At 46.2% G+C, this 24,369-nt stretch overlaps 1 protein-coding gene across 4 annotated transcripts in view; it reads left to right on the forward strand.

The window, feature by feature from the left end:
- The window catches only part of BCL11A (BCL11 transcription factor A), a gene marked incomplete at both ends in the record, with an annotated part of 92,368 nt that extends 90,286 nt beyond the window's left edge, over positions 1-2,082 (forward strand). For 3 of the 4 annotated variants that reach the window (XM_080940192.1, XM_080940195.1, XM_080940193.1), the window contains one exon: positions 1,981-2,072. In XM_080940192.1, coding sequence (XP_080796318.1) covers positions 1,981-2,072 — 92 coding nt within the window. Of the gene's footprint in view, positions 1-1,980 lie in introns of all 4 variants that reach the window. The other variant, XM_080940196.1, reaches the window with a different exon arrangement.
- Positions 2,083-24,369: the final 22,287 nt, after the last annotated feature.

Consider the following 24,369-nt stretch of genomic DNA (forward strand, 5'->3'; position numbering starts at 1 on the left):
CATAATGGTTAAAGTGAGAACTCAAAAAAAAAAAAAGTGGAGGCAGGGAGGGTGGACTAGACACCATTTCATCTGCAGTGATACAGAGGAGGCTGCTTAGCCACAGATACTGTGAGCTGGGCTTAAAGGTACCAGGATTATCTGAGACCATCCTGAAAAGAAAATGAGACGCCCCTGGGTCAGTTTTGATGTTCTAGCCCCTCGCCCTGAACCGTAAGGAGGAAATAGTTTCTCTGTATTTATACTTCCCTGACCTACACACGCATGGCTGCTGATCCCTGTGCTTCTCACGATGGGTCGGTTACTCCCTTGTCCCCTGGCCTAGCATGATCGGGACTATTTTTTTAAGTTGTGGAGATTTTGCTGCCATTGGCAGTGTTCTTTCAACCTACTTGGGGAATTATATTTTGAGAAAATGCTACCATTGAAAGCCATGATCTCAATTCAGTGTCTTCCTAAACATCTCCCAAGGCTTGCCCAGAAATTATTCCTATTACTATTATTATTATTTAAAAACAGACTCCAGAACATAGGCTGTATCCTGGGCTGCTGCCCCAGCTCACTGTAGACAGTGCTTGGCTATTCACATTTGCTTTCCAGCAACTTATCCTGTTAGCCCACTGTCATTTCACTACAGCACAGGGAACCAATCTTTGGGGAAGGAGTCCGGCCTCATTCTAATTCCCTTTGACATTGGGAGCAACAGAGTCTTCCCTCCCTCCCAAATGGGGAAAGGAGCCAATACAGCTCACAAGGGTGGTTGTGCTTAAGTAATCAAACTGATTGATCCAAATACTGTTTTTCCTTTCTGTCACATGGCAAAAACTATGTAAGGAGGACACAAGAGTCTACCATACTTCTCACAGAGACAATGAAGAAAGACAAGTTAAACACCTTTTCCAACATTTCTTGTAATGCAGAAGCCTGGGATACCTAGGGGGCTGGGTGTGCTTTTGGTATAACAGGGAATGTGGCACATGTGTATGCTGTTCTTTGCCTATTAGGTCTTTAAATATAAATAGTGGGTCAAACAAAGGGTGTCGGAGGGACATCTAAAAGGCCTCATGGGCAGTGCTAGCACTGGGCCAGGAATGGCGGTCCCCAGAGTCCACCTGGTCACAGCAGGCCCTGAGTCCAGGTCTCCACTGCTCAGGGGAGCTATATGGGAACACAGCTGAGCTCCAGACCTCAGGCCTCCTGCCTCCTTGGAGTCAGGGGAGGAGAGGCACCAGGCCCCTGAAATTTCAGGTTACCATGGCAACGAGGCCTGTAATGGCACAATAGTAGCCGTCCTCCCCAGCACATCTGGACTATGAGGTCGCTGCAGGAAGTCAATGCCCACAGTGAAGGGGGTTTCTGGAGGAACATTGTCACTCCTGTCCCTTCAACTTACCATTCCTCATGACACACAAAAGGCAAATAAAATCCCTGCATGTTTGAAGGAGACTACAGGCAGTTTGGGTGCAATTTGAGGGCAACTCTTGGGTACTGGTTTCCTTTTGAGAGAGTGTTCACCTCTTGTAAATTGTTGGCTGCCTTGACGTTGGTGACATTTCATGTTTTTGTTGAGCTGCTTTCACATCAATTTTGATTTTTGTTTCTTTATATTTTATTATCATTTTAAGAAAGTGTCTCCCTTCCCTCCTCCCTCTCCCACTATCCTTGACAAAGGACTGTTTGCTACTAAGTTTTCTCAGTTGTAAGGAAGAGAGTTTCCTTCCAGGTGTGCCCCAGGTTTGGTAGGACTTCCCTGTGTTGGGGTAGGGAGTCTGGGTCCTTTGGGTGACAAGGTGGGAGGTGTCGGGAAGCACTTGGTGGTGGGAATATCCAGGGAGGGGAGAGCAGATCTGAGATCATGGCAGTGGCTCAACCTGTGGTTGATTTAAGTCATAATTTTTAAAAGCTAGCAAGAGACCAGAAAGTCACCAGGCCAAGTCACTCTGTACTTTTTTCCTTCCTCTGTCTCCAACCTCTTTCCAGGTGCTTCACACACCCCCGTTCGGCGTAGTGCCCCGAGAGCTCAAGATGTGTGGCAGTTTTCGGATGGAAGCTCAAGAGCCCTTAAGTTCTGAGAAACTTTGAAGCCCCCAGGGGTGGGGTGGACATGCGCCGCCCAGCCGATGTCAGCGAGCTCCGTCTTCCTGCTAGTTTGTGATGTTTTCTGACAGTAGCCTCCAAGAAGACAAGAGTCCTGCCGAGTCCTCCCAGCCTGGGCCTGCAGTGCCATTTTATTTATATTTTTTAATAAAATATAAAAACAACAACAACAACAAAAAAAAAAAAAAAAACAGACCCACATTGGAACAGTGAATCCGTCCCATCCCGAGGGCCCTCGGACCTGCTGCAGTCAGAGTGGCGTCCCACCCTTCTGAAACCAGCCAACCTAATTACCCGTACTGTGGAAGTGAGCATGAACCCCAACCCCTCGTTTCTATACATTCTATGTTGTCTTTTAAAAAGTGTGCTTAACATTGACATAATAAATGTTGGAGCTTTAGGTAGTGTGTGCTTGGTTTTTTTTTTTGTGTGTTTTTTTTTTTTGTTTTTATTTTTAATGCTCGTGAGGCAATGTGGCTGTTCCAGGCTTTATGTCTGTGTGCTCGTTTCCTTCGAAAGCTCGTAGGGTGGGCAGAAGGACCAGACTCGAGTGCTGGGCAGGAGACATAGAAAAGGAAGTGGGTTTTTCAGATGGCATACATTTTCAAAGAGAATCAAAATGTGAAAACTAGGGAATAAATCACAGTAATATCATAATTAATGTAGCAGTATTGCTGTTTATTAATGCTGACGTGTGGCTTTCCTGTCTGACTTATAATTTGCATACCATTAAATAATGCATAAATATGGCACACTGAATCCCCTTTTTCAAATATATGTTTTTGGTGACTACCGCGTAGGGTCTGAATTTGTCTGTAATGTAGTTCAAGAAAGATAACACTACTGGATGGATGGTAAATGTCAGGAGTTGCTTATGAAATATTCTGACATTAGGATTCCAAATTTCCAGCAACTAGGTCTTAATACATACAAACATGAAACTCCAGCACATCAGAAAATGTGGGGAAGATCTTAACAAGTGAAATCACTGCTGGAGGAGGGAGGGGCCCATCAGAGCGGACTGTTGCCACCATGAGCCCCTCATATTTTAGCAATCAGGGACTTTTAGTTGTTCTAAAGATAGGTGCTAAATTCAGAAAGAACTTTCCTCCATTTGGTATTTTCCACTGTCTGCAGATCCAGAAGAAAATTAGAAACAATATGGCATATTAAAATAGGCTCATAAATAATAGATCTCAGACACCTGTGCATTGCAGATTTACATACTGGCTGTGAACCTAGGTAGGGAAAATCTTACCCATTCGCCCTCTGGCTAGATTACCTAACCTGGTAAAAAGATAGCAAGAATAATTGGCAGCTGGATTCCTTCCTGCTTATTCATCATAAATAATAGTGCTCTAGTTTATGCTCTGTACAGAACTTTCATGTGCATTGTTTCATCTGCTCCTTCATGGAACAGATCTCACAGTTTCCAGTGTGCAGGAGACTGGGACTCAGCACAGCTAAAGCTTGCTAAGCCCGTATCAATATGAGGCTTCTGAACCACGGCTGAAGCTACTCAGTTCTGTTTGGTTATAACCAAAGGTCAGGCCTCTCTCTAAGTGCTTCTGCTGTCAGCACACAGGCTGTAGAGGCCGACAAGCACACACGTGTGTTTCCATACACAGAAGATGGGATGGCTATTGATGGGTCGGAGGGATCCTCTCCTCATCCCCTCTGTGACTTCCTCTTCCTCATCCCCTCTGTGACTTCCACTTCCTCATCCTCTCTGTGACTTCCTCTTTCTAATCCCCTCTGTGACTTCCTCTTCCTCATCCCCTCTGTGGCTCTTCCTTTTCCTCATCCCCTCTGTGACTTCCTCTTCCTCTTCCTCATCCCCTCTGTGACTCTTCCCCTTCCTCATCCCCTCTGTGACTCTTCCCCTTTCTCATCCCCTCTGTGACTCTTCCCCTTCCTCATCCCCTCTGTGACTCTTCTTCTTCCTCATCCCCTCTGTGACTCTTCCTCTTCCTCATCCCCTCTGTGACTTCCTCTTCCTCATCCCCTCTGTGACTCTTCCCCTTTCTCATCCCCTCTGTGACTCTTCCTCTTCCTCATCCCCTCTGTGACTACCTCTTCCTCATCCCCTCTGTGACTCTTCCTTTTCCTCCTTCCCTCTGTGACTTCTTTCTCATCCTCGCTGTGACTTCCTCATCTCCTCTGTGACTCTTCATGACAAATAATCCTGATTGCACATGTTTCACTGTTGAGTTTTTTTATTTTTTGAGTCTTTCTGGGTTAGAATAGGACTGCCAGACAAGAAGTTATTTCCAAGAGAAACTGCCATCCTGTGCCACATTCTCTGTCTGACTTGTTAACTCTGAGCCCACAAGAGATTCAGTGACCAGCATCTCCTGGATGTGCTGGCTCTTCGATGATACCTGGGAAGAGTGGTCCCTCTTCCACTGGGAGAGATATTGGCAGCCTGGAGAACGGTCCTGGACATTCTTCACACTTTCAGACCTGCTCTGTTTCCATCCCCACTTCTTTCATTCTTTCTAAGACTCGGTGGCTAAATGAGCAGGTAGCATTAGGAGTGGTTTTGTTGGAAGGTAGTGAACCAAAGAGGGTAAATAAATCTTTTTCTCCTTTGGAGAAAGAACAACCCTTCACTAAAAGTAAACAAAAATTTCCATACCTTCCTGTTCACATCTTTTAATGCAAGAAAATGAAAAGTCACATGTGGGACTCATTGCAATAGGTTGTTATGGTGGGGGTAGAAGTTTTGAAGCCTCATATGGGATTGAATGGTTTTGTAGTCATCTTGCTGAGTGATAGGTCAAGGTCAGGGTTATTTGAAGACTGTGGAAGCCAGGAAAAAGACCAACAAGTCTGACCAGGTCTTCTCTGTGCCTTCTTTGGTGAGAGAGGAACTTCAAATTGCAGAGAGATTAATTGCCTGCCCAGAATGTACTTTTTATACAGTAGAGGACGTAGTGTTGGCTACTCATATGGTGAGGACCAACAACATAGGCTTGTCCTTACCCTCTTCTCGGACCTAGACTATGCACGTTAGTTTTCTCATATGTTCAACATACAAAAGTCAGTAAGACTGTGGGGGCCTGTGATAACAGAGAGCCACTTGACATGCTTTCAGTACCAGCCTGTTAAATATCAGAAATGCCTGAGAAATTAATACCAAACCCCTGTGATGGTTTGATAAAGATATTGACAGAGGACTTCAAATTTGATCTGTCTTCTCCAGAGGCCATGTTGAGTGCCCAAACCTTGGCAGAACATGTCCTACTTGCATATCCTTGGCATTTGAGAGTCACAGCACTGCAGCCAGATCCTTTCAGTGGTTAGGACACTTTTAAGGTTTGTTTGTCATTTATTATTAGTGAACAGCACCGATCTGAAGAAACTGACTTGAGATTACTATAGGTTTTAAAACCTTGGTATTAGTGTTCATCTTTATTAAAACATTTCCCTACCAAATCTCTGGCCCCAACCATAGTGACAGGGTTCTGATTAGACTTCGAGGGCTATACTGGCTGTCATTGTTCTTACAGTACTAGGCATGGAGTTGGCTCCTTCTTGGGTCTAGAGTGAGGGCAACAGACTTGAGGGATACTTTGCCTGATGGAAACTCAGCTCGACAGTACTGCAAAGCACACCTGCCCTCTTCAAGAATCCATCCTGTTCCAGGGAAACAGTATCACACTTCTCCCCTCCGAGTCTGCAGTGACAACCCCACACTATTTTGCTTGCTCTCTGCTGGTTTAGCATCAACCAGAGAACTCATTTCCAGCATGGTCCAGAAGCCCAGATTATATCCCTATTGCCTAAGCACGAATGGAAACCTCTAACTTTTAACCACATAGCCTTTTCCTTTGTTGTGTGTTTGCCCGCTAGAACACTTCCATGTACGTGACAATCAGCTTTCCTCCTGGCTACATAAATTCAGTATATGGAAAAAGAAGAAACTAAAGCTGAAAGAAAGCATAGCAATTACTCATGGTTCAGACTGAACATGTGGCCTGAAGGTGGTGGAAGAATCTATGATCACATGGGGTGACAGGACAGTCATTGACAAACTGGAAAGCGCAGTACCTCAGCCACTGAGCCAGAACTGGAATCCAAGAAGTCCAGTTCTTATGCACATGGACTAACATGACAGGTCCTGTCCTTCTACCTGCTAAAACCAGAAACCTTAGTGGCAGGGGGAAAAGGTGTGCCTCAGAAGAAAAGGAAGGAAGGAAGAAAACAAACAAACAATCAAAAGGTTGTCTGATGGTGCCAGCCCTAGCAGGAAGCATATATGCCTGCCCTATGCTTCAGGGCTATGATGTAGTGTCTGTAATCGGATAGAATGTTCTGGCTACTTCCGGGAAGGGTTCTTGAATCTACACCTCCAATGACAGAAATAAACGTATGGCCCAGGAATCGCTGAGTGGTGGCTTTTAAAGTGAAAGGAGCCCTCGTCATACCAAATTCATCACAAATGACTTAAGTAGATTCCATAATCTGTTCCATTTACAGGATTTAAGAGAAACACCCACTTGATTTGAATTTCAAGGCTGCATCACATCCTGCTAGGAATCCATGAGCTAATAGTATGCCTGGAATCTTGTTACTGGAGGATATTGAGTTTGGATCGAGGTGGAGAAGTGGGGCGGCTGGCGGGCTGGCTGATGTGATGACCCACATCACTGTGCGGTGAGGCTTCCTCCTCTTGCCTCTCTGTCCGTTTTCTCTTTAGGACAAAGCCTTCATCTTCTCTCAGCCTCGCCCTTTGTCCAACCTGGTTCTCTGCTCTACTGTCACCTCTCTTCTTGCCTGAGCGAGGGCAGGGGCTTGACTTGAATGGCTTAGGGCTGATGGGACTGCAGTTGTCTGCAGCATTTGCAAGAGCAAAGCTCACTCTGAAACAGAAAGGGGCTGGGGTTGGAAGGCAGCATCCCTGGACAGCAGCACATGGATTGTCCCTGTTGAGGGAAAAGGTTTACTTGCCTCCCACTCTGAGGTAGGCTCCAAGAATTTCCTTCACGGCAACGCAGGCAGGCAGCTCCTGCTGCCCTCTCTGGCCTTCTGTCTCCTTTCCTCAGAGAGTCAGCTGAGAGGTGTGTGGAGATCATTTGCCTTCCTTTGCTCTGTTAGAGTTGCAGAGGATCACAACCCTGTTCCAGAGACACCAGTTCTGCCCACTGATTACTCCCAGAATTTAGGAACAGAGATGTCTTCCCCTCTCAGCCCTCCCACTATGTGGACCGGTCTGTAGTCACCCCACTTCTTCTTGCCTTTCTGTTTCTCCAAATGTGTTTTGATTTTCCCCATGACAAAAACTGATGTGCCAGGATAGCCTCTTGTACTTTTCTACCCAGACTGGTGAGTTGTTTTGTCTATGAGTCTGCAGATCAAGGTTCTGCCCCTCCTTCTTGATACCAATCAGAGCCAGCCCTCTTAGTCCCTGTTCCCAAGCAGCACGTGACAGTGACAGTCACAATGGTAGAGAATATTACATGTTCTTTGACTCTGCAATGAATCTAGAGTACTGGAATTCAGTACTCATGGCTGTCCTGGGGATATGTACTTTGCTTTTGGCCTGGCAAACCCATATTCTTTGTAAAGTTAATGTTTCAGGAAAGAAAGCAACAGTGATTTTGGTTTGGAAACTTAAGCTGCCATTGTGGGTCATTTTATCTGTGCCCTGAAGGTAGAGGTCTCTCTCTGACCTACACTCTGCATGAATAGAGACGGTAAATCCTTACACTCCTGATGCTGTAGATGGAGAGATGTCCCACAGGCCATCCCTGACTAAAACCATAACCCTTCTCATCCTAAGCTGGTGAGCTGCCTGCCTGGAGTGAAGATTAGAGGACAATACATGTTAAGATGCAAATAATGCTAGCTAATATTTATTGAGGTTTTCCTACATTCTACGGTCAAGGAGAGACCCCTCTTACTTGTGTTTTAGTTCCGTTCTTACGTCTTCTTCATCACTCGTATGGCCTGGGTGCTATTCTTCTGTTCTGCGGATGCTGAGAAACCTGAAGCACACAACCTACACTGTTCCTACAGTAGGACCTCAAAATCCCTCCTCTTTTCCTTGGGCGTGTTCAAATGGGCATGAACATGTTGGCATATGCGTGTGGAGGCCAGAAGTTGACGTTGTATGCCTATTGTTCTGAGACAGAGTCTCCCATTGACATTGGAACTTAATGACTTGGTGTGGCTAGGCTGATTGGCCAGCGGGCTCCGGTTTCCTGATTCTGGGATTGTAAATGTGCACTCCTTTATGTGCGTGTCTATCTCTTGAGCCCCAAGAACCCCCACCCTTAACTATCTCATCTCCCTCTTCCTGCTGGCTCCCAGGATGATCTCATTTAAGAGCTTTGTCCACATTTGTAACACCAAGACTCCAAATCATACTTAAAAAGTCAACAACAGTGCTAATCAGAATTAAAATGGCCTTGCTGTGAAGGTTCGGTTCTGTTGACTATTGAGCAAGGCCGCTCTGCTTACTTCCTATGATGTGTGCATTTCCTTGAATCCTCACGAGAGGACCACTTTGGTTTTGTGTGGCTTATCTAAGAATTTATTCACAAACTTTCTCCATCTGCAGCAAGGCTCATTCATTTGTTCAATCAACAAATATTTATTGCGTCCCTGCTCTGGGCAGCCGACTGAGTAAAGTGCTGGGGAAGGGATACAAAGAGGCAAAAGGCACAGTCGTTGCCCATCAGAAATCGCCACCAGTGGAGAATTAAATTAATTAGAAGCCCACTAAATAACTGGTCTCAGTTAAGCTGATGTGGTGAGAACAGTGGGCCTTTTAAAATGCTAATATATAATTCACTTTGCCAATGCAGACAGCAGTTTGAGGGGGGGAGCTCTGTGGGGTGAATGAGAACACTATTTTATGTAGCATCATTGGCATGCATACTTACAAACTGCCTTTCAAAGGGCAGAGATGGGTATATCTTGATGTCTCCTCATGGAGCTGGCCCAGTCTTGCTTATCAACACCAGCACCACAGGATTCAGAAAGAGAGTTATAATGGGGACATAGTCTTTGTCCTACAATCAGAGATAAGTGACCTAGACAGGGGCGAAGTCTGGGTATTTTAATCCCCCAGGCTGAACTGTAACCAATTACCTGCTTCTAATTTATTCTAATGGAACACAACAAAGAAGTGTGTATTTCTCCCATATCCAATATTTTAATGTCTCTCAGGATGCCCACATACATGAAGCTTTCTCCAACACTCTCCAGGATACCAGGTGGTGTCTCAGTCACTATAAGAACAATGAGGAGGTGCAAGAGCAGTGTCCCTCCTCGGAGTGTTAGAGTCTGTCCTATTTGGTGGATATCATTGTAAGAATAAAAACCCAGAGTGATGGAGGGGTCTGATATTATTAATTCATAAACAAGGCATGAAAACTGGAGGGATGCAGAGGAAGGTCATCTCCTGGGGTATCAAAGATGGTAAGTGTTAGCAGCCTTCAAAAACAGGCTAGGGTTTTGGCAATATGACCAGCACAATCCACTTCAGGGAAACACTGGTGGTTCAGTGGTGATGACTTTCCCAGTGGGGCTGGAAGAGGCTTATCTACAAAAATGCTAGAACATTCCAATAAACATAGAAATTGTTGAAAACTGACCTGGAACCTCCTTATCTTCAAGGTCTTTTAATAGTGGGCTGAACAGCTTGTATTTTTATCTTATAGTCAGTCAATACATTAAAAAATATGGTCAGTAAATGATTTCCAGAACTTTGTCCACGGGAAAGTTTTAGAGCTTGGATAGCAAGGAGTCAAGTGGTCTGAAGGGGCTCCGAGGAAGGAAACTGAGCAGCAGGAGGCAAGTTCTTGAAAACATTAGGTAGTTGCTCTGGCTCTGCTATGGCTGTACCTCTGATCAAATTATTTAGTCAGACTTTGCATGGACCTCCTGTGGTCCATGTAAATTTCCTCTCTGTGCTTGTCTGCAGCCATCCCACACTGTCCTCTAAACCATTCATACCTCACTGACTGACCATTGGTATGCATGAAGCTGAGCTTAAAGAAACAGCCACCGCCCAAGACAGGCCAACAAGTGCCTCGAGGGACTGTTTTTACATCCAGAAGGCATCGTTTCTCATCAAGCATTTAACCCTTTAGCACTGTGTCTAAAAGGAGAAAGGCAAACACAACCAGAAAGAGAGCAAAAAGTCAAAAGATTTTTGTAGGTCATCGAACTCCAGAAATTGTGAAGGGGAAGAGTTAAAAAATGAGTCAAGAAGATCCAAGAATCAGAAGATTGTCTGGACAGTGAAAGCTCAGCACACTTCCCCTCTCAGCACTACTTGTCTACAAAGCTGTCTTCCATGACAGTAGCTTTTTTGATGTGTCATTAAAGGAGTTTCACAAGGATCGGGAGTAAAGAAACCTACAGCCCATCAGGGATGTATTCCCAGCTTAAAGCCAGAACAGGCCGGGAGCCATGTTTCCAAAATAGAGACTTCATTTTTTTGAGCTGTGCTTGTGAGTTGTATCATCTGATGACCTTCCATACCTCACTTCCCCATCCCCCACTACTGTCTGTCTCAGGCATAGGCCTGGTCTGCAGCTGTCTAGTGTCATAATGCACACAAAGAATTTGCTTTTTGGAACTGGGGTGCCAAACTCTCCCTTCCACCCTAGATTTTCTCCCAGAGTACAGGACTTATAATTTCTGTGGCTCAATGGTGGCTTCATCCTTCAGATGGTGGTTTAAGAGAAAGGATATAGGTATACACTGGTGGTCAGTAAGAAGAGTGGAAACAACCCCAGAGAGCCAGATCCATGTCAGCATTATAAAGATGGCCCCAGTGTTCCATCTCACTGAAGTACAATAACGATCAGCTGAAAAGGTTAATCTTCTGTGGACCTTCATGGGTGATAGAGAATAAGAGAAGGGGCTTTGGAGATGATGTCTTGTGAGAAAATAAAGGCCTGTTCTCTACAAAGTCTCCTCTTCTAAGCTGGTGCAGGCCTTAACCCACACTCGGCAGCACTGTTGTTACTCAAGGGCACAAGAGCTTGAGTTAGCAAACACGCATGTGGATATCAGGGACCTGTTTGCATACAGTTGCCTTTCCTCTTTTCCCACTGAAAGTGATGATTTATGTATTGGAAGCACACACATATCCATAGTCACACAAAAACATTGCTATGGGTGTCTTATTTACCACACATCCATATGTTGTGTGTCCCACTTTGGAACAGAAGAACAGGCCTCACCACAGTGGCTGAGATGACCTCAGTAATGCTTGGAACCTTGGTCTTTGGTCATCACTACCCTCTTGTCTCTAGAATCATCCTCTCAGAAAGTACTCTCCTAGGCTCCCACCTTTTCTCTCTAAGAGGTAACAGTAGCCACAAGCAAGCCAGGCTGAAGGTCAGCTTACCCTCTTTGAGCCTGAGAAGTCTTTGTATATAGACCAGCTGTGGGCTGGGTGTGAGCAAAGTAAGCCTATCCTCTCTCCTACTGGAAACCACACTGAATTCTGACCCAGGGGGCCTCCCGGCTGCAAATGGAGAGGCAATTAAGTCATCCAAATAAGCTCTGTGAGGGGAGAGAGGCTTAGTTTTTCATACCCATTGTGTGTTTTAAAGAGCAGAGGGTAGAGGTTGGAGAGGCAGTGGAAGCCTTGGAGAAAATGGAAGCAAGATGGCAGGTGTTGGCTGTACTGCCACCAGGTGCCACGGGGCAACAGAAAACATTTCAAAATAACGTGAGACTTACGAAGCTCAGGATCCTACTCCCATTCTTGGTCTCATGACAGAACAGGGTCACCAGCCCTGCTTAGAGAGCCAGTGGGATGGAAGGGACAGGGGCCCCTTTTACAGTTCTTACTACTTGTAAAGCCATTGCTGATCTGGGAGTCTCATCTGCACAGACCTGCATTGAGATGTCCAAGGGCAGGAGCCCTCTGTGGATGATGACATTTGGTTGTTAACCAACACAGCCAAGGACAGCGCCCAGTACCTAGAGGAAGGTGGCTGAGGAAACAAGTCCCCAGGGAACGGCAGTGCCATTTCTGTCACCACTTGCTGGCACCCTCTTCTGGCAGCACTGTTGACTTCTGTCTCTCTGGGGCACACAGCTGTGGCAGATCTTAGAACATCTGAAGCAAGGGAGCCAGCTCACGATTTCCTTTTAGGAGGCAGAGACGCCTGTTCAAAGGACACAGTGTGCATGTGTGTGCATGTGTGCACTAGGCCCGTCCTTCCACTACTATACAGTTACATAGGCCTGGCCATGTGCAGGGTGTACCCCTTGCCATGCTCTCTGTCACCCTCATTTAGAACCAAGCAGAGAGAGATCTCTAGCATGGCCACCTTTTTTATTTTCTCCTGTGGGCCAAGCTTACAGTTTTCAAAGCGCTATGACAGGATGGTTGCAAAAATAAAAAGCTAGTGAAAGCTAAGTCACAATATTTCTATAGCTGGCAATCAAAAGATCATATTGCATGCAACTGGCAAAATCATTCTAGGCAAATTATGCATTTTCCAGAATACCTTATTCCCTTCTGTGTATTAAACATTACTTTAATATTCTGGTGACAATGTTTTATAATTAATCTAAATGTAAGGGAATGAACACGCTAGAGATTATGTCTTAGCATGAGGAGGTGCGAGTGACTGTGCTGCGTAGCAGCCCGGATTACTCCTCTACTTTTTTTCCTCACAGTTGAGCATGGGGGACCCAGAGGCTCGCCACAGCCTCAGCAAAGGCAATTGTACTGTGTGCACTTCAGGAGAAAACCCTTTCACCCACAAAAGTGTTAATGCGCGCACAGAAGAAAAGTGTTGTAGGAATTGCATTAGTTCATAGACTTATATTGAACTCATGAGGGGGAATCTAGCCCTTGAGAGATAAAACTAAAGAGCTGAGCCATAAACCAGTATGATAACATCCTTATTATAAGATGCAAATTGAGGGACCCAATTCACTAAAACACATGTTACTGGTATTTAATTTTGCTTGTGGGAATATATCAGAAGTTGGCCTATGCCTTATGCACAATGTACTTAAAACGAGGGCGAGCAACTTTAGCTATAAAAAGAGGTGACAAGGAAGCACGGGGCGAGCTGGGATTGAGAGATAATTGCAAGGATCTAATTTAAGTGTCAGTGTACACAGCTTGCTTTCCTGGCTTGGGCTTAGAGGCGAAGTGTTGGTAAGGGGAGGCAGGCAAGGCCAAGCTCTGCTTTAGAAAGCCTGGTTTCCTGAGTGAGAGCAGGGGTCTGGCCAGCTCTCAGGGAGGAAGCCCCTCTGGGTGGGGCTGCAAGTGGTAGACCCACACCCAGTGGCCAATCACAGGAACTTCACTCCAGCTCCCTTGCTGGTGGGCCTGTGGTTTCTAGAGGAGAAGATGCACTTCCCCATGAGAAAAAGGTCAGTTCCTCTTTCCCGAGTGGCACAAACAGGCTGTGGGGGCACTTGGACTTCCTGCCACTGTCCACCCCAGCAGGTGAGTTATGCTTTCCTCTTAGGTCAACAGCACCCCGTGTTTCTCCAGGTGGTTGACCCTGTGAAGCTCAACAAGAAACATCCTCAGTTCTCACATTCTCTCAGAAGCCTTCCCCAGCTTCTAGCACGGTGTGCTATCTGAGACTCTAGGGGTGACCAGAGAGCCACAGCCACTGAATATCCCTTGAAAGCCACTAAAAATGTCCAGTTCACCGAGTTTTGATGAAACTCCTGAAAGTTTCAAGTATGGCTAGCCCAGGATCTCAAAGGTCCACTGACAGCTGCCATTTTTTTTTTTTTTTTTTTTTTTTGTGATAGTGACATTGGCTTAGTAGAAGAAGGCATAGGTGAGTCCCCTCCTAACTCATTCCAGAAACAGAGCAAACACGTCCTTGAGAGTGGGTGTGAGAGAAGGAAGAGGAACAGGTCAGGGCTCCCCAGGCCTTAGATGGTGAATTAGCTAATCTCTGGCAGGCTAATAAGCTTGCAAGGGTTTCATGGCAACTTGGACTGTCTCAACCTCCCCTAGCCAGGTGCCACCTCAGAGTCCTCTAATAAGATGAGAGTCTCCCTGAGGACAGGGAGAAGGGACAGTGAGTGGGATGTAAAGAAAAAAGGAAGAAAAACCTGAAAGATGAGAGCCCCTGTGTAACACCACTGATTGGGAGAGAAAGTGCTTACACAACAAAGAACAAGAGTGTGGTAACACTCAGGTGTGAATGAGTTAAAAGATAACCTGCCAAGAAATCACATCTCAAGGACTGCTAAGGCAAGGCGGCCCATCTGGGATTTGTGGGTGTACTACATAAACATCCTCATCTGAAGTGGGAAACAGAAAGGGGAGTTGCTAGGGTTGGGTGCTGAGCATGGAGGCTTTGGTTCTTGGCTTTAAGTGAAGCCCAGTTTACTTCAAGATGGGTTGAGGAGAGGAAGAATCCAAGTTTAGCTGTGGAGGAGGCCCCTGAAGTTCACAGTGTCCAGGGCAGGTGACCACCTACACAGGATAAGTCTCCTCCTGCTTCATAAACTCCAGGTTTACACACCAAATTTTTTCTACCTGGCCCAGCCCCATACTCTTGTGGCTTTCACTTCAGGGAGCCCAATGAATACCCTGAATGGAATTCTTGAGTGGTTAGTCAGCTCTATACAGTCGCCCAAGTGGAAGCAGCCATTGGGAGGACTGAGACAAACTCCCAAGGGATAGATAGTTTTCTCACTACAGAATGGATCCTGTGTGCACTGGAACAGTCACCTGTGTCTAGGACCCTGGAGAAACTTACTCCTCCCACCCCTTCCATTAAAAATCAAAACAATACAAAACAACAAAAATAACCAGAGTGGACATTTTTTCTTAAGGCTCTTAAAGTTCACATTACCCCTTCAGATTGATCTAAATGTTCACAGATGGGCCAGGGCCTGAGAATGGGTGGCGTGGGATTGCTAATTAACACTTTTTAGTGTGTGCATTCAAATGTGTTTTTCCCGTAGTTCAGATTGGGACTGACTTCACATTCCCTTTTGGCCTTTGAGAAGTCATGTCCCCAGATGCTTCCTGGGAAATGGAGAGCCTGTGGTACCTCTCTGTGTCAGGCCATTGCTCTGTTTGGCCTTGACTCTGTGTGAGACTCAAAGGAGCAATACAGGTCAATTGATGACACCACTTTTGTGAGACTCCCAAGTGGCAGTCCTGCTTGGCGGCTGAAGCAGAGCCTGGGTTTGGAGGATCGAGCAAGACCACAGAAGGCCACAGCTGTCTTGTGGGTCTTGCTCTAAGTGTTTTCACGTGTGTGGCAGCAGCCTGTGAAGCCTTTTCCCCATTCTCTCCTTGGATGTTCACCATAGCATGGAGGAACCAACCAGAGGCAGGACAGCTGCTCCGGCCCTGGCTCACTGACTGGGAAACTGAGACCTGAGGTTGTTTGGTGGCTCTCCTGAGGTTACACCTGGCTGGAGGTCGAGTCAGACCCAAAGGCAGATGTTTCTGTGTGGCATGAAACAGCACAGAGTGAAGTCTGTGGGTCACTGCTCTTCTCCGAGGAGTCTGGCTTTGCTTTTTCTGGGCATCGTCTCTGAGGCTGCCCCCACCAGCATCTCCTCCACAGGGCTGGCCTGTGGCCTCTGGGGCTTTCTTCTTCATCTTGGGTTGATTCGAGATCAGAGAAAATTCTGCTCAGTTCCCAACTTCCCACCAAAACGCAGTCGGACATCATGCTGACTAAGATGGCTATTAAGCACAAATACAGAATCAAACAATAAAATAAAGACACAGCGGCACATAAGTCGGTGAGTGTGGCTGATGGGAATGCCATGTTAGCACTTCCTCAGAAAGTTAAACACAGAACACACCTTGTGACGTGGAAGCTTCATTCCTGGGCATGTACCCCAAAGAAATGAGAGCACAGCCATGCTCACAGAAGTGCTCCTCACAACTCTGAAAAGTGAAAGCCACACAAGGGTTCACTAACAGATGCAGGCTAAACAAAACGTGAGATCACATGCACCATGGGATGATGCTATTCAGCCATAGAAAGAAAGGAAACATTGACACATAGCACTGCAGTGGAGAGAGGCCTTGAGAACATCAGGATGAATGAAATAAGCCAGAGACAGACTCTCAGGCAGAATTAAATGATATTAGATCCTCAGTCTTGGAAAATGCACAGGCCTGGAATAGAGATTGGCAGAGGCTAACAGGACAGGGAGAAGGGTCATCACTTAATGGGTGTAGAGGTGACATGGGGACAATAGAAACAGTCTGGAAAAGGTTCAAATAACAAAAAATTCACATCTATGTTTTACTGTGATTAAAAAAATAGTTTAAATAGCAGACCAACAGACCCAGCTAGGAAACATCAACAAAACAAAAGTATCAACAGCACAGCAGAAAGATGTGGAGGCAGAAGACCCAGAGTGAAGGCCAGACTATGAGGAAGGGACAGTGGCAGCAGCTAAAGGAAGGGAGGAGAGAAGGGACAGGTGGCTCAGGAAAGAGTGCAGAATGTATTAGGGGTCTGGCCCTTGAGGATCTGTCCCTCTGCCACTGCCCCAGCCAGGCAGAAAAGGGCCAGCCACTTTTGCTACATGGGAACAAGCCTAGAGTCTGGAGCAGAATCATATTCCTGGGGCAGAAGAGTGTCCATTCCCACTTTATTTATGTGTGTTATCCCCAGAGTGGGATAAACGACTGTGAAACCGACCTGATATTTATGTCTGCTTTAAGGCTGGGGTTTGATATGAGAGCTTTCCCAGTGAACTGTGCCCTCAGAGCCATTTGCTTTAGTGGAAAAGGAGGCTGGGGGAAGGTTTCTTCTGATCACATTAGTGCTTCTGATAATTTCTGAGCTCTTTTAAAGTTCAAGAGATGGGCTGGCTCCTCAGCGTTATGGGAATACCCAAGCATGGGGAAAATGGTTCCTACTGTCCCACAAGTTCCACACTGCCCTTATCTGCCCTGTTTCCATGCCAGATGGGGCCATTCTCTCTCCCTGTAGCTTAAAGGTGCGGTCCCCACCTGCTCATCTGCCCAATCCTGAAGGTCCAAGTTTTAGACAGGGGCGGGAAGGTAAGGTGTGGGCAGGGGAACAACAGCTGCCTAGACACAGCAGAGCTAAGAGACATTAGCTGCTCCAGATTGCAACCTGGGGCCAGAGTAGAGGGACACCATCTCAGCACAGTGAGATGTGCTAGGCTGGATCTGCTCATGAACCAGGCAGGGGATTAAAATTTGTTTATCACCAAATCGTTTTATTTTCTGGTTTCTGAGAAATGACCTGGCCAAGCTCTTCCCTTGTAATTTTGAAAACTCTTCAGTTGGTGGAAGTGGAGACTAAAGGCAAGGAGTTAAGGGGGGTGGGGTGGGGAGGAGCTATTTCTTCCGAACCACTTAGTTAATCTGGGGGAAGGTCTTAGAAGGCCTGGGGGAGAACACTCACGGCTTTTGCAAAGGCTTTGAATCTCATTGAGACTTTATTTTCTCATTTTGTCGCCATGCCTCCAGCTAATGCCAGTGCCTCATCCTCTCAGATGAGTCAGCTGAGGCTCACAAAAGTCTGATAGTTTGTCAGGGGCCTCAGAGCTGTGTTAAAGGAGCCAGCAATGATGTCCCAGGACTGTGACAGGCTGCAAAGATCCTGATAGTTCCTAGCATGCCTGCCCTTGGGCTAACTGTAGGGTGGATCTGGCTCTTGAGAAGTCTCATGTACTCAATCCAGAGCTGGTCCTGACCTGTCATGGGGAGAGAAACTGAGGACAACCTTTTCTGAAAATGAGGGATTCTGGTCCAGCTCACAGAACTTCTGTTCAGATGTACAAGAGGATGGGTCTGAAGGACTCCTCTCACCATATCGTAGCCTGGCCAGGTCTATACCATTCTGAGGCAGCTCCTAAAGAATTCTGCACGTTCAAATGTTCTCTTCTCAAATTACTTTTCAGGTTGAGATGACAGAGTCAAACCCTTAGAAGATCCCTGTATTATCATCCTCAGATTGTCTGGAAACTGACTTTAGGTCTCTTCTCCTCGGATGGCTTAGTTTATCTCACTAGAGCTGCTAAAGCTAGGGTTAGTGACATGGTAGTCAAGTGACCTTCCCAGCTAGACATCAAAGGCCAGGCTAGCAGCTGGAAGGCAGGCTTCTGGACATCACAAGAGATCCAGCAGGAATGTGTGCTGTGCCAGGCAGGGGAGAAGCTAGGGAGGCCAGCTGAGGAGACCAGCTTCTGAACAGGGACACTTGGGTTCTGTTCTTAGCTTTTTGAATTCATTATCTTCTCTGGGCCTCAGTTTTCTTAACTGTAAATTGAACACAGGAATCTCAAGTTTGCTTCTAGCTAAGACTCTCTATGCTTTTCCCTGGAAGGAGGAATCTAGAAAGGGGACAATTGCTCTATGACAGACAGGTAGGAAGACACTAGACACAGCCATAGAAGAAGACAGCGGAGTCACTGGCCATGTGTCATACGTGGTGAGGGAGATAGGTCTAGGCTGGTCGGGAAAGAAAGGTGACTGGTAAAAGCACCAGGGAATTCACATAGAGGATTTATCCAAGGACCGACAAGCAGACTGTAAGCAAGATCTCCGCACAGCCAGGAGTGAAATGCCTTTATTTTTTTTTTCTTTTTAAAGGGAAATAAATCCAGTTGGGTCTTTCATCTTGTTTATATATCATAAATTTAACATGTACTGGGGTTAGCAGAGCAGTCCAGGGGCTGTTTGGGGGCACGGGTTCATTAGGCAGAGAGTATTTATGAGGGAAGGTTTAGAGGACACCATTCAACAACACTGGCCCAGGGCTGTTCTGGCTGCAGCTTCGGGTGGTCCTCAGGAGCTTTGGAGTCTCATTTGTTGAGATATGGTTTAGAACAGAAAAAGTTAAATGCTTCTGAGAGCATTTCCCTCCCTCTTTAGCTTGTGAAATCTCCAACCCGCGGGGATCACGGCAGAAATGAGCTGACACAGATACACGAGAGCCTACAAGGCTTGGTTGTGATGAGGGAAGCAATGATGAAGGATGCTGGGGTCCAGGGCAACTCAGATAACATTGCAACAAGAGATGAGGAGGCTCAGAAACACACGTTTGCATCCAGGACTCCAGATGTCTTTATTTTGGGGTATTTTGCCCCTTTTTTTTTGAGATTCTTCATAGTCAGTAAGTCTGACTTTATCCTAATTAACTATAGTAGGCATGTCTCAGAATGAAAAGTTTTTTTTTTTTTAAAGACTGTGGGTCAGACAAGCCATAAAGCAGTCAATCCAAAAACTCATAATGGATCAGAGTGCTCATTGGCTGAACGCTGAGCCCCTTATTATCTTCTGAAAAGCTCAGGGAAAATTTCAGAAGAGAAGGTAGGAAGAAAGCAAGGGTCTATGAAGTGCTGTCTTCTGGACATGACAAGGTGGTTGCATGCAGGAGCTCCTACCACCTGTGGTTACCTGCCTAAGACTCAGATAAGATTGAGCCAGCCAGAACTTCAGCATACAGGAGAGAGGAAATCTCTTCTGAACCTGTTGTTCTCACTCCCCCCTGCAAACCTCTGTCACCAAAACTATTTACATTACAATTCATAACAGTTGCAAAATTACAGTTATGGTGTTGCAACAAAAATAATAGTTGGGGGTCACCGTAACATGAGGAATTATATACTAAAGGCCTTAGGAAGGGTGAGACTCGCTGATCCAAATCCTATCAACTGAAGAGCTATCGCTAGGTCTACACCTACTAGGGGAGGAGAATCAGTCTGCTTTGGGGGTTTGGCCAATGCTATGTTGCCCCGTCCTCCAGTGGATTGCTCCACACTATATACTACAGGAAGTATTAAATGGACTTAGTGAATTAGAAGAAAAAGAAGAGGATGAGAAGGTGTGGGAAGGAGAGATATTGTTGGGAGGAGGATTTGTAGGGAAGTCGAGGAAGAGTTGGAGGGAGAAATGGCGAATAGAGGTAGGATCAAATACACACATGTCAAAAACTCTCAAACAATTAAAAACACAGAAGAGGAAGAAATGCCGGCTCACTGGGCAGTTGGTAAAGGTGGAGAACACACTTGGTTTGAAAGTATTTGACATATATATTGCATTTGTTCCTTAAAGCCATGTGGCGTTACTACCATTTCTTTAGATAAAGACATTGAGGCTCATGCTAGTTAAGGTGCTTGGTGAAGGCTATCTAGTCAGTAAGGCGGGGCCCTGTGTTCACAGTTGGCAGATCCATGTTTCCATCTATTCCACACATGAGCTGAACTATGCATTGAGCCTGCTGCCTCCAGGTTGGGCATACTGTGTGTGCTAATCACACATGCAGTAGAGAGAAAAGTATAACATTGTTCTTAATGAGAATCCCCTTTAGGAGAGGCATGAACTAGGTGAGGAAGAGCTGTGTAAGCTCGGAGGATATTGTGCGATGTTTAGGAAGGGTTTTCAGCTCGTCACAGAGCATAGCAAGTCCACGTGAGTGGAGACAAGGAGCAGCGGCAGACTACAGTGTACTCAGGTCTTGATGAGGTCAGACGCGAACTAAAAAGTTCTTTAGCTTTGCAAAGTCACATGCTTTAGGGCTGAAATATAACTCCCTTCCAACTCACAAATATTGGTCAGGGTGGAGTAACATTAGTGGTCTATCTCCCACTAATTTTGTGCCTTACAAGTGGCCACCTCTGAGTCTAGAAGGAGAGTTTAGGCATTCACTGCCAGTGACTTTCAGATGCTTCCCAAAGCAATACTCCCACCGCAAATAAAATCCACAGATCCATCCACACAGAAGGGGTTTAAGAGATGCCGCCAAAAAGCCCAGTGTTCCCCAAGGCTTATGGGGTCACTTGCTTGAAGGACTCTGGGAACCAGAACACACTGGTGAACAGGTCCTTGCTTGAAGCTCTCTTCTCTGCAGTGCATGTGAACAGGTATTTACCTCTGCATCTAGAAAGTCACAGTGAGCCTGAAGTCACTCTGAGGAGGCTGGTGTTAATGCCCCTTCTGCAACGCTCTGGTCTTAGCGTGTGTGTGTGTGTGTGTGTGTGTGTGTGTGTGTGAGTGATGGGGATTGTGGGGTCACTGAGGCTCTGAAGTTGGTCAGAAATTGGATCTGTGATGACTCAGAAGAACATGACAGTTCATGGCAGTGTGCCTGCACATCCTGGCCTCGCAGGCATCACCCTGGAGCTCCCAGAAGGACTGTGCCACCACTACCCTGTCTTGTCACCAGTGGTAACTACTGGGGACACTCCTCCAGAGACCTGCACGGCTTCTCTCTTGGGGCCTATTACTTTGGTTGTTTGGGACTCCAGTGAGCAGGTCACACGTGTGGTGGGATGAGCTGTAGCGGACAAAGGAGCACCGGGCCTGATGGCTGCTCTGCAGCTCAGTCTGTCTTTAGGCTTCTCCATCTCTTCTTCCGTATTTATCATATGGTCCATTGACTAGATGATCTCCAAGCTGTTTCCACTCGGGTGACTAGAAGCCCAAACCATAACTTCTCTTCTCATGGGGAAAGAGGCTGTTGTATTCCACAGACTCTGACAACTGACCTAAGCTGTCCTCATCTTAATCCTCTTTGTGAGGATTTCCATGGTTCCCTTGTCTGGAGGGCCAGATTCCTGTTGTTTTATATAAAATAATGCCCATTTGTTGCTGTCTATGAGACTGTGCTGTCAGCCTCTGGCAGCGGGCTAAATTGGTCTGTATCAGATGGAGGGGTTTCCCAGGCAGAGAGGGAGGTGCTAGGCACCCTGAGGATGATGTGCCCTGAGGTAATGGCAAGTTGCTGCTCAGCCAGAACAAACGAAGGTATTGGTGAGAAGCTCAAACAGCCAGGAAGTTCCGATTTCTTCTGCTAATTATCCTGTTTCCCTAGAATTCTGCTGAGAGCTCTGTTAGTGAATTACTGAAGTCTGAACAGTGAAATGCTTTTCTTCTGTTGGCCCTGGGCTCGTGTGACTAAGATACTTCCTGTCCCAGAGGCTGGCAGGAAGCTGGCCTAGCTTTACACTACATGGCCCTGAAGCTGCCATCTTCCTAGGCCTCTGCTCCATCATTCTCTTGTCCAAAGTGCTGCAGATGGAGTCAGGCAGGCTTGGCCAGGGCTCGCGTTCCTCCCAGCATCCCTCAGCTAGAACCAGGAACCTTTCCCACGCCTTTGCTCTGCCTGCACTCTTAGATGACTGTGTGGTAGAGCCATCAGGAGAGACAAGGCTGTTTTGAGCCCAGGATTCTAAGCCACCCTGGTTTGAATGACCTGTCTAGAAGGTCCTGGCGCGGCTGTAGTGTCTAGAAAAGGCCTTTGCCAATACTGTTTGCTAGGGAAATTCAATCACTGACTCTTACTGCAGTCTGGACTCCATTCCTTTCTGCTAAGGCCCTTCAGAGTTGGTGGGCTGTACAAATGGTGCTTCCAGTCCCTGTGTCTAATTCTCCCTTTGTCCTTAGTACTGCTGCTGGTCTCTGAGCTAGGAACACAGAAAAGGGCTGCTGATCTGGCTCAGTGGATCAAGAAGCTTGCTGCCATGCCTGGCAATCTGAGTTTCAATCCTGGGAACCACATAGTGGAAGGAGCAAACTGACCCCCTCAAGCTGGCCTGTGTCTGTGACACATATGCACCCACTAAATAAATGTCAACAAAACGAGACAACCCCCCAAACCCCACAGGATTCAGAGGTGCCACTTTATAATTCCTAAAATCCATGCAAACCATACAATTATTCACATGTATATTTTTATTGTAGCCCATAACTTTTTGTCCATCTGAGCTATGAGTGCGGTTCCTGGTTTGGTTTACATCTCCCTGGGTCCCTGAGTGGCTGTATGCAGTAGACCTCCTTTGGATGCCTCTACCTACATGAGACCCACAAAACCGGAAACAGAACCATTTAGTGTTAAAGTTGCTGATGCTCTGGCTGAGGGAGAACATTCCGCATAGCAGCTGCACAAAGGACCTTGGCCTCTCTAACCCATGCTGTCTCAGTGGAGGTCATGCACCAAGTGGACTCTGATTTCTTTCATGAAGACTTAGGTCACTGCCAAGGATGGGGTGGCCCTTCTCCCCTCCCCTGTTTCCTTACTCTGGCAACTGTTCCTCTATTGCCACTTTGAATACTCATTTTAACATGAATACTTCATCTTTAGTTTTCAAGAGCAAACTGACGTCATTCAAAGGTTAAAATAGGCACATCATCCTTTTGGGTCCTGTCAACACGTAACAAAATGGGTCGGACTCTCACGATTAGAAAGGGTGGTAGTTCTGGTCTCCCTACGGCTCTGCTGCCACCAAGAAAATTCCTGTCACAGAAGTGTCCTTTACTTTCCTTGTGGCAGCACTTGGGCCTGGCTCACTCTTTCTTTTTGTGCTTTGTGGATATGTTTAGAAAATAGTTTCAGTGCCCTGACCAGAGGCCCCATTCAGCAGTGAGAACATCCTAGCCCCTTGGAGAAGAACTTCCGGTTGTGGAGAAGCTGGCTAAAAGGTAGCATATCCAGATTTTGTGAGAGCAAGACTATTAACTTTCAGGCTTATTATCATGCAAATGTTTCCATTTCCCCTCTTACCTCAGCCAATCCCCTCCTACAACGATGATAAAATGACATTGGGGACCCTGGGAATTGCAGCAGCCAGTCAGGGAAGCTGAACAAGTCTTCCTCAGGCAGGGGTCACCGGGCGCCTTAGATGGCCCTTTTGGGGGAACTTGAGGAGCTGTTTCTTTAAACAAGAGGTCAGTTTATCTCACACTTTTGAAGTCCCCTCGCTTTCTAAGCCGAGTGTTTATCTCTTTGGGACTAGGAGCTGGCGCAACCTTTCAGGGAAGCAATTCGGCAGTGCGTTAGGAGCCTTAAAGAAGTGTTTTCGTACATGACCCAGCAGTCCCACCTTTAGCACAGAATCTTAAGAGAATACAGATGTGATCACAGATTTTAGTACAAGAGTGTTTACCATAGACTTATGAGAATGAGCCTCAGGAAGTAGCCTGTGTACTGAACAGTCAAGTCGGGGTCAGTCTGCTCAGTGAGGGAATATTATGCAGCCATTAAAATAAGTATTTTCAGAAAGTGCAGCAACATAGGGAGATGATCATGCTACAGGGTTGAATGAGAAAAAAGGACACAAAGTAAATATATTTTAATTTTACTGGAATAGATTATATGGGAGCACACACAAAAGACAAGAATAAATAAACACAAGCAAAAAAATGTTTCTAATTCAGCTTTGATAGAATCTAACAGTTTGTCACTGCACAGGTGATTTAAATTTGCCAAGTTATTCTTAGGGCTATGTTTAGAATATTAGAGAATGGTCACAAAGCTACTGGCACATTCCGATTGCTTGATAAATGTTAATAGGTGTTTATCA

The sequence above is a fragment of the Micromys minutus genome (genome assembly GCF_963924665.1).
Source record: "Micromys minutus genome assembly, chromosome: 1".
NCBI lineage: Eukaryota > Metazoa > Chordata > Mammalia > Rodentia > Muridae > Micromys > Micromys minutus.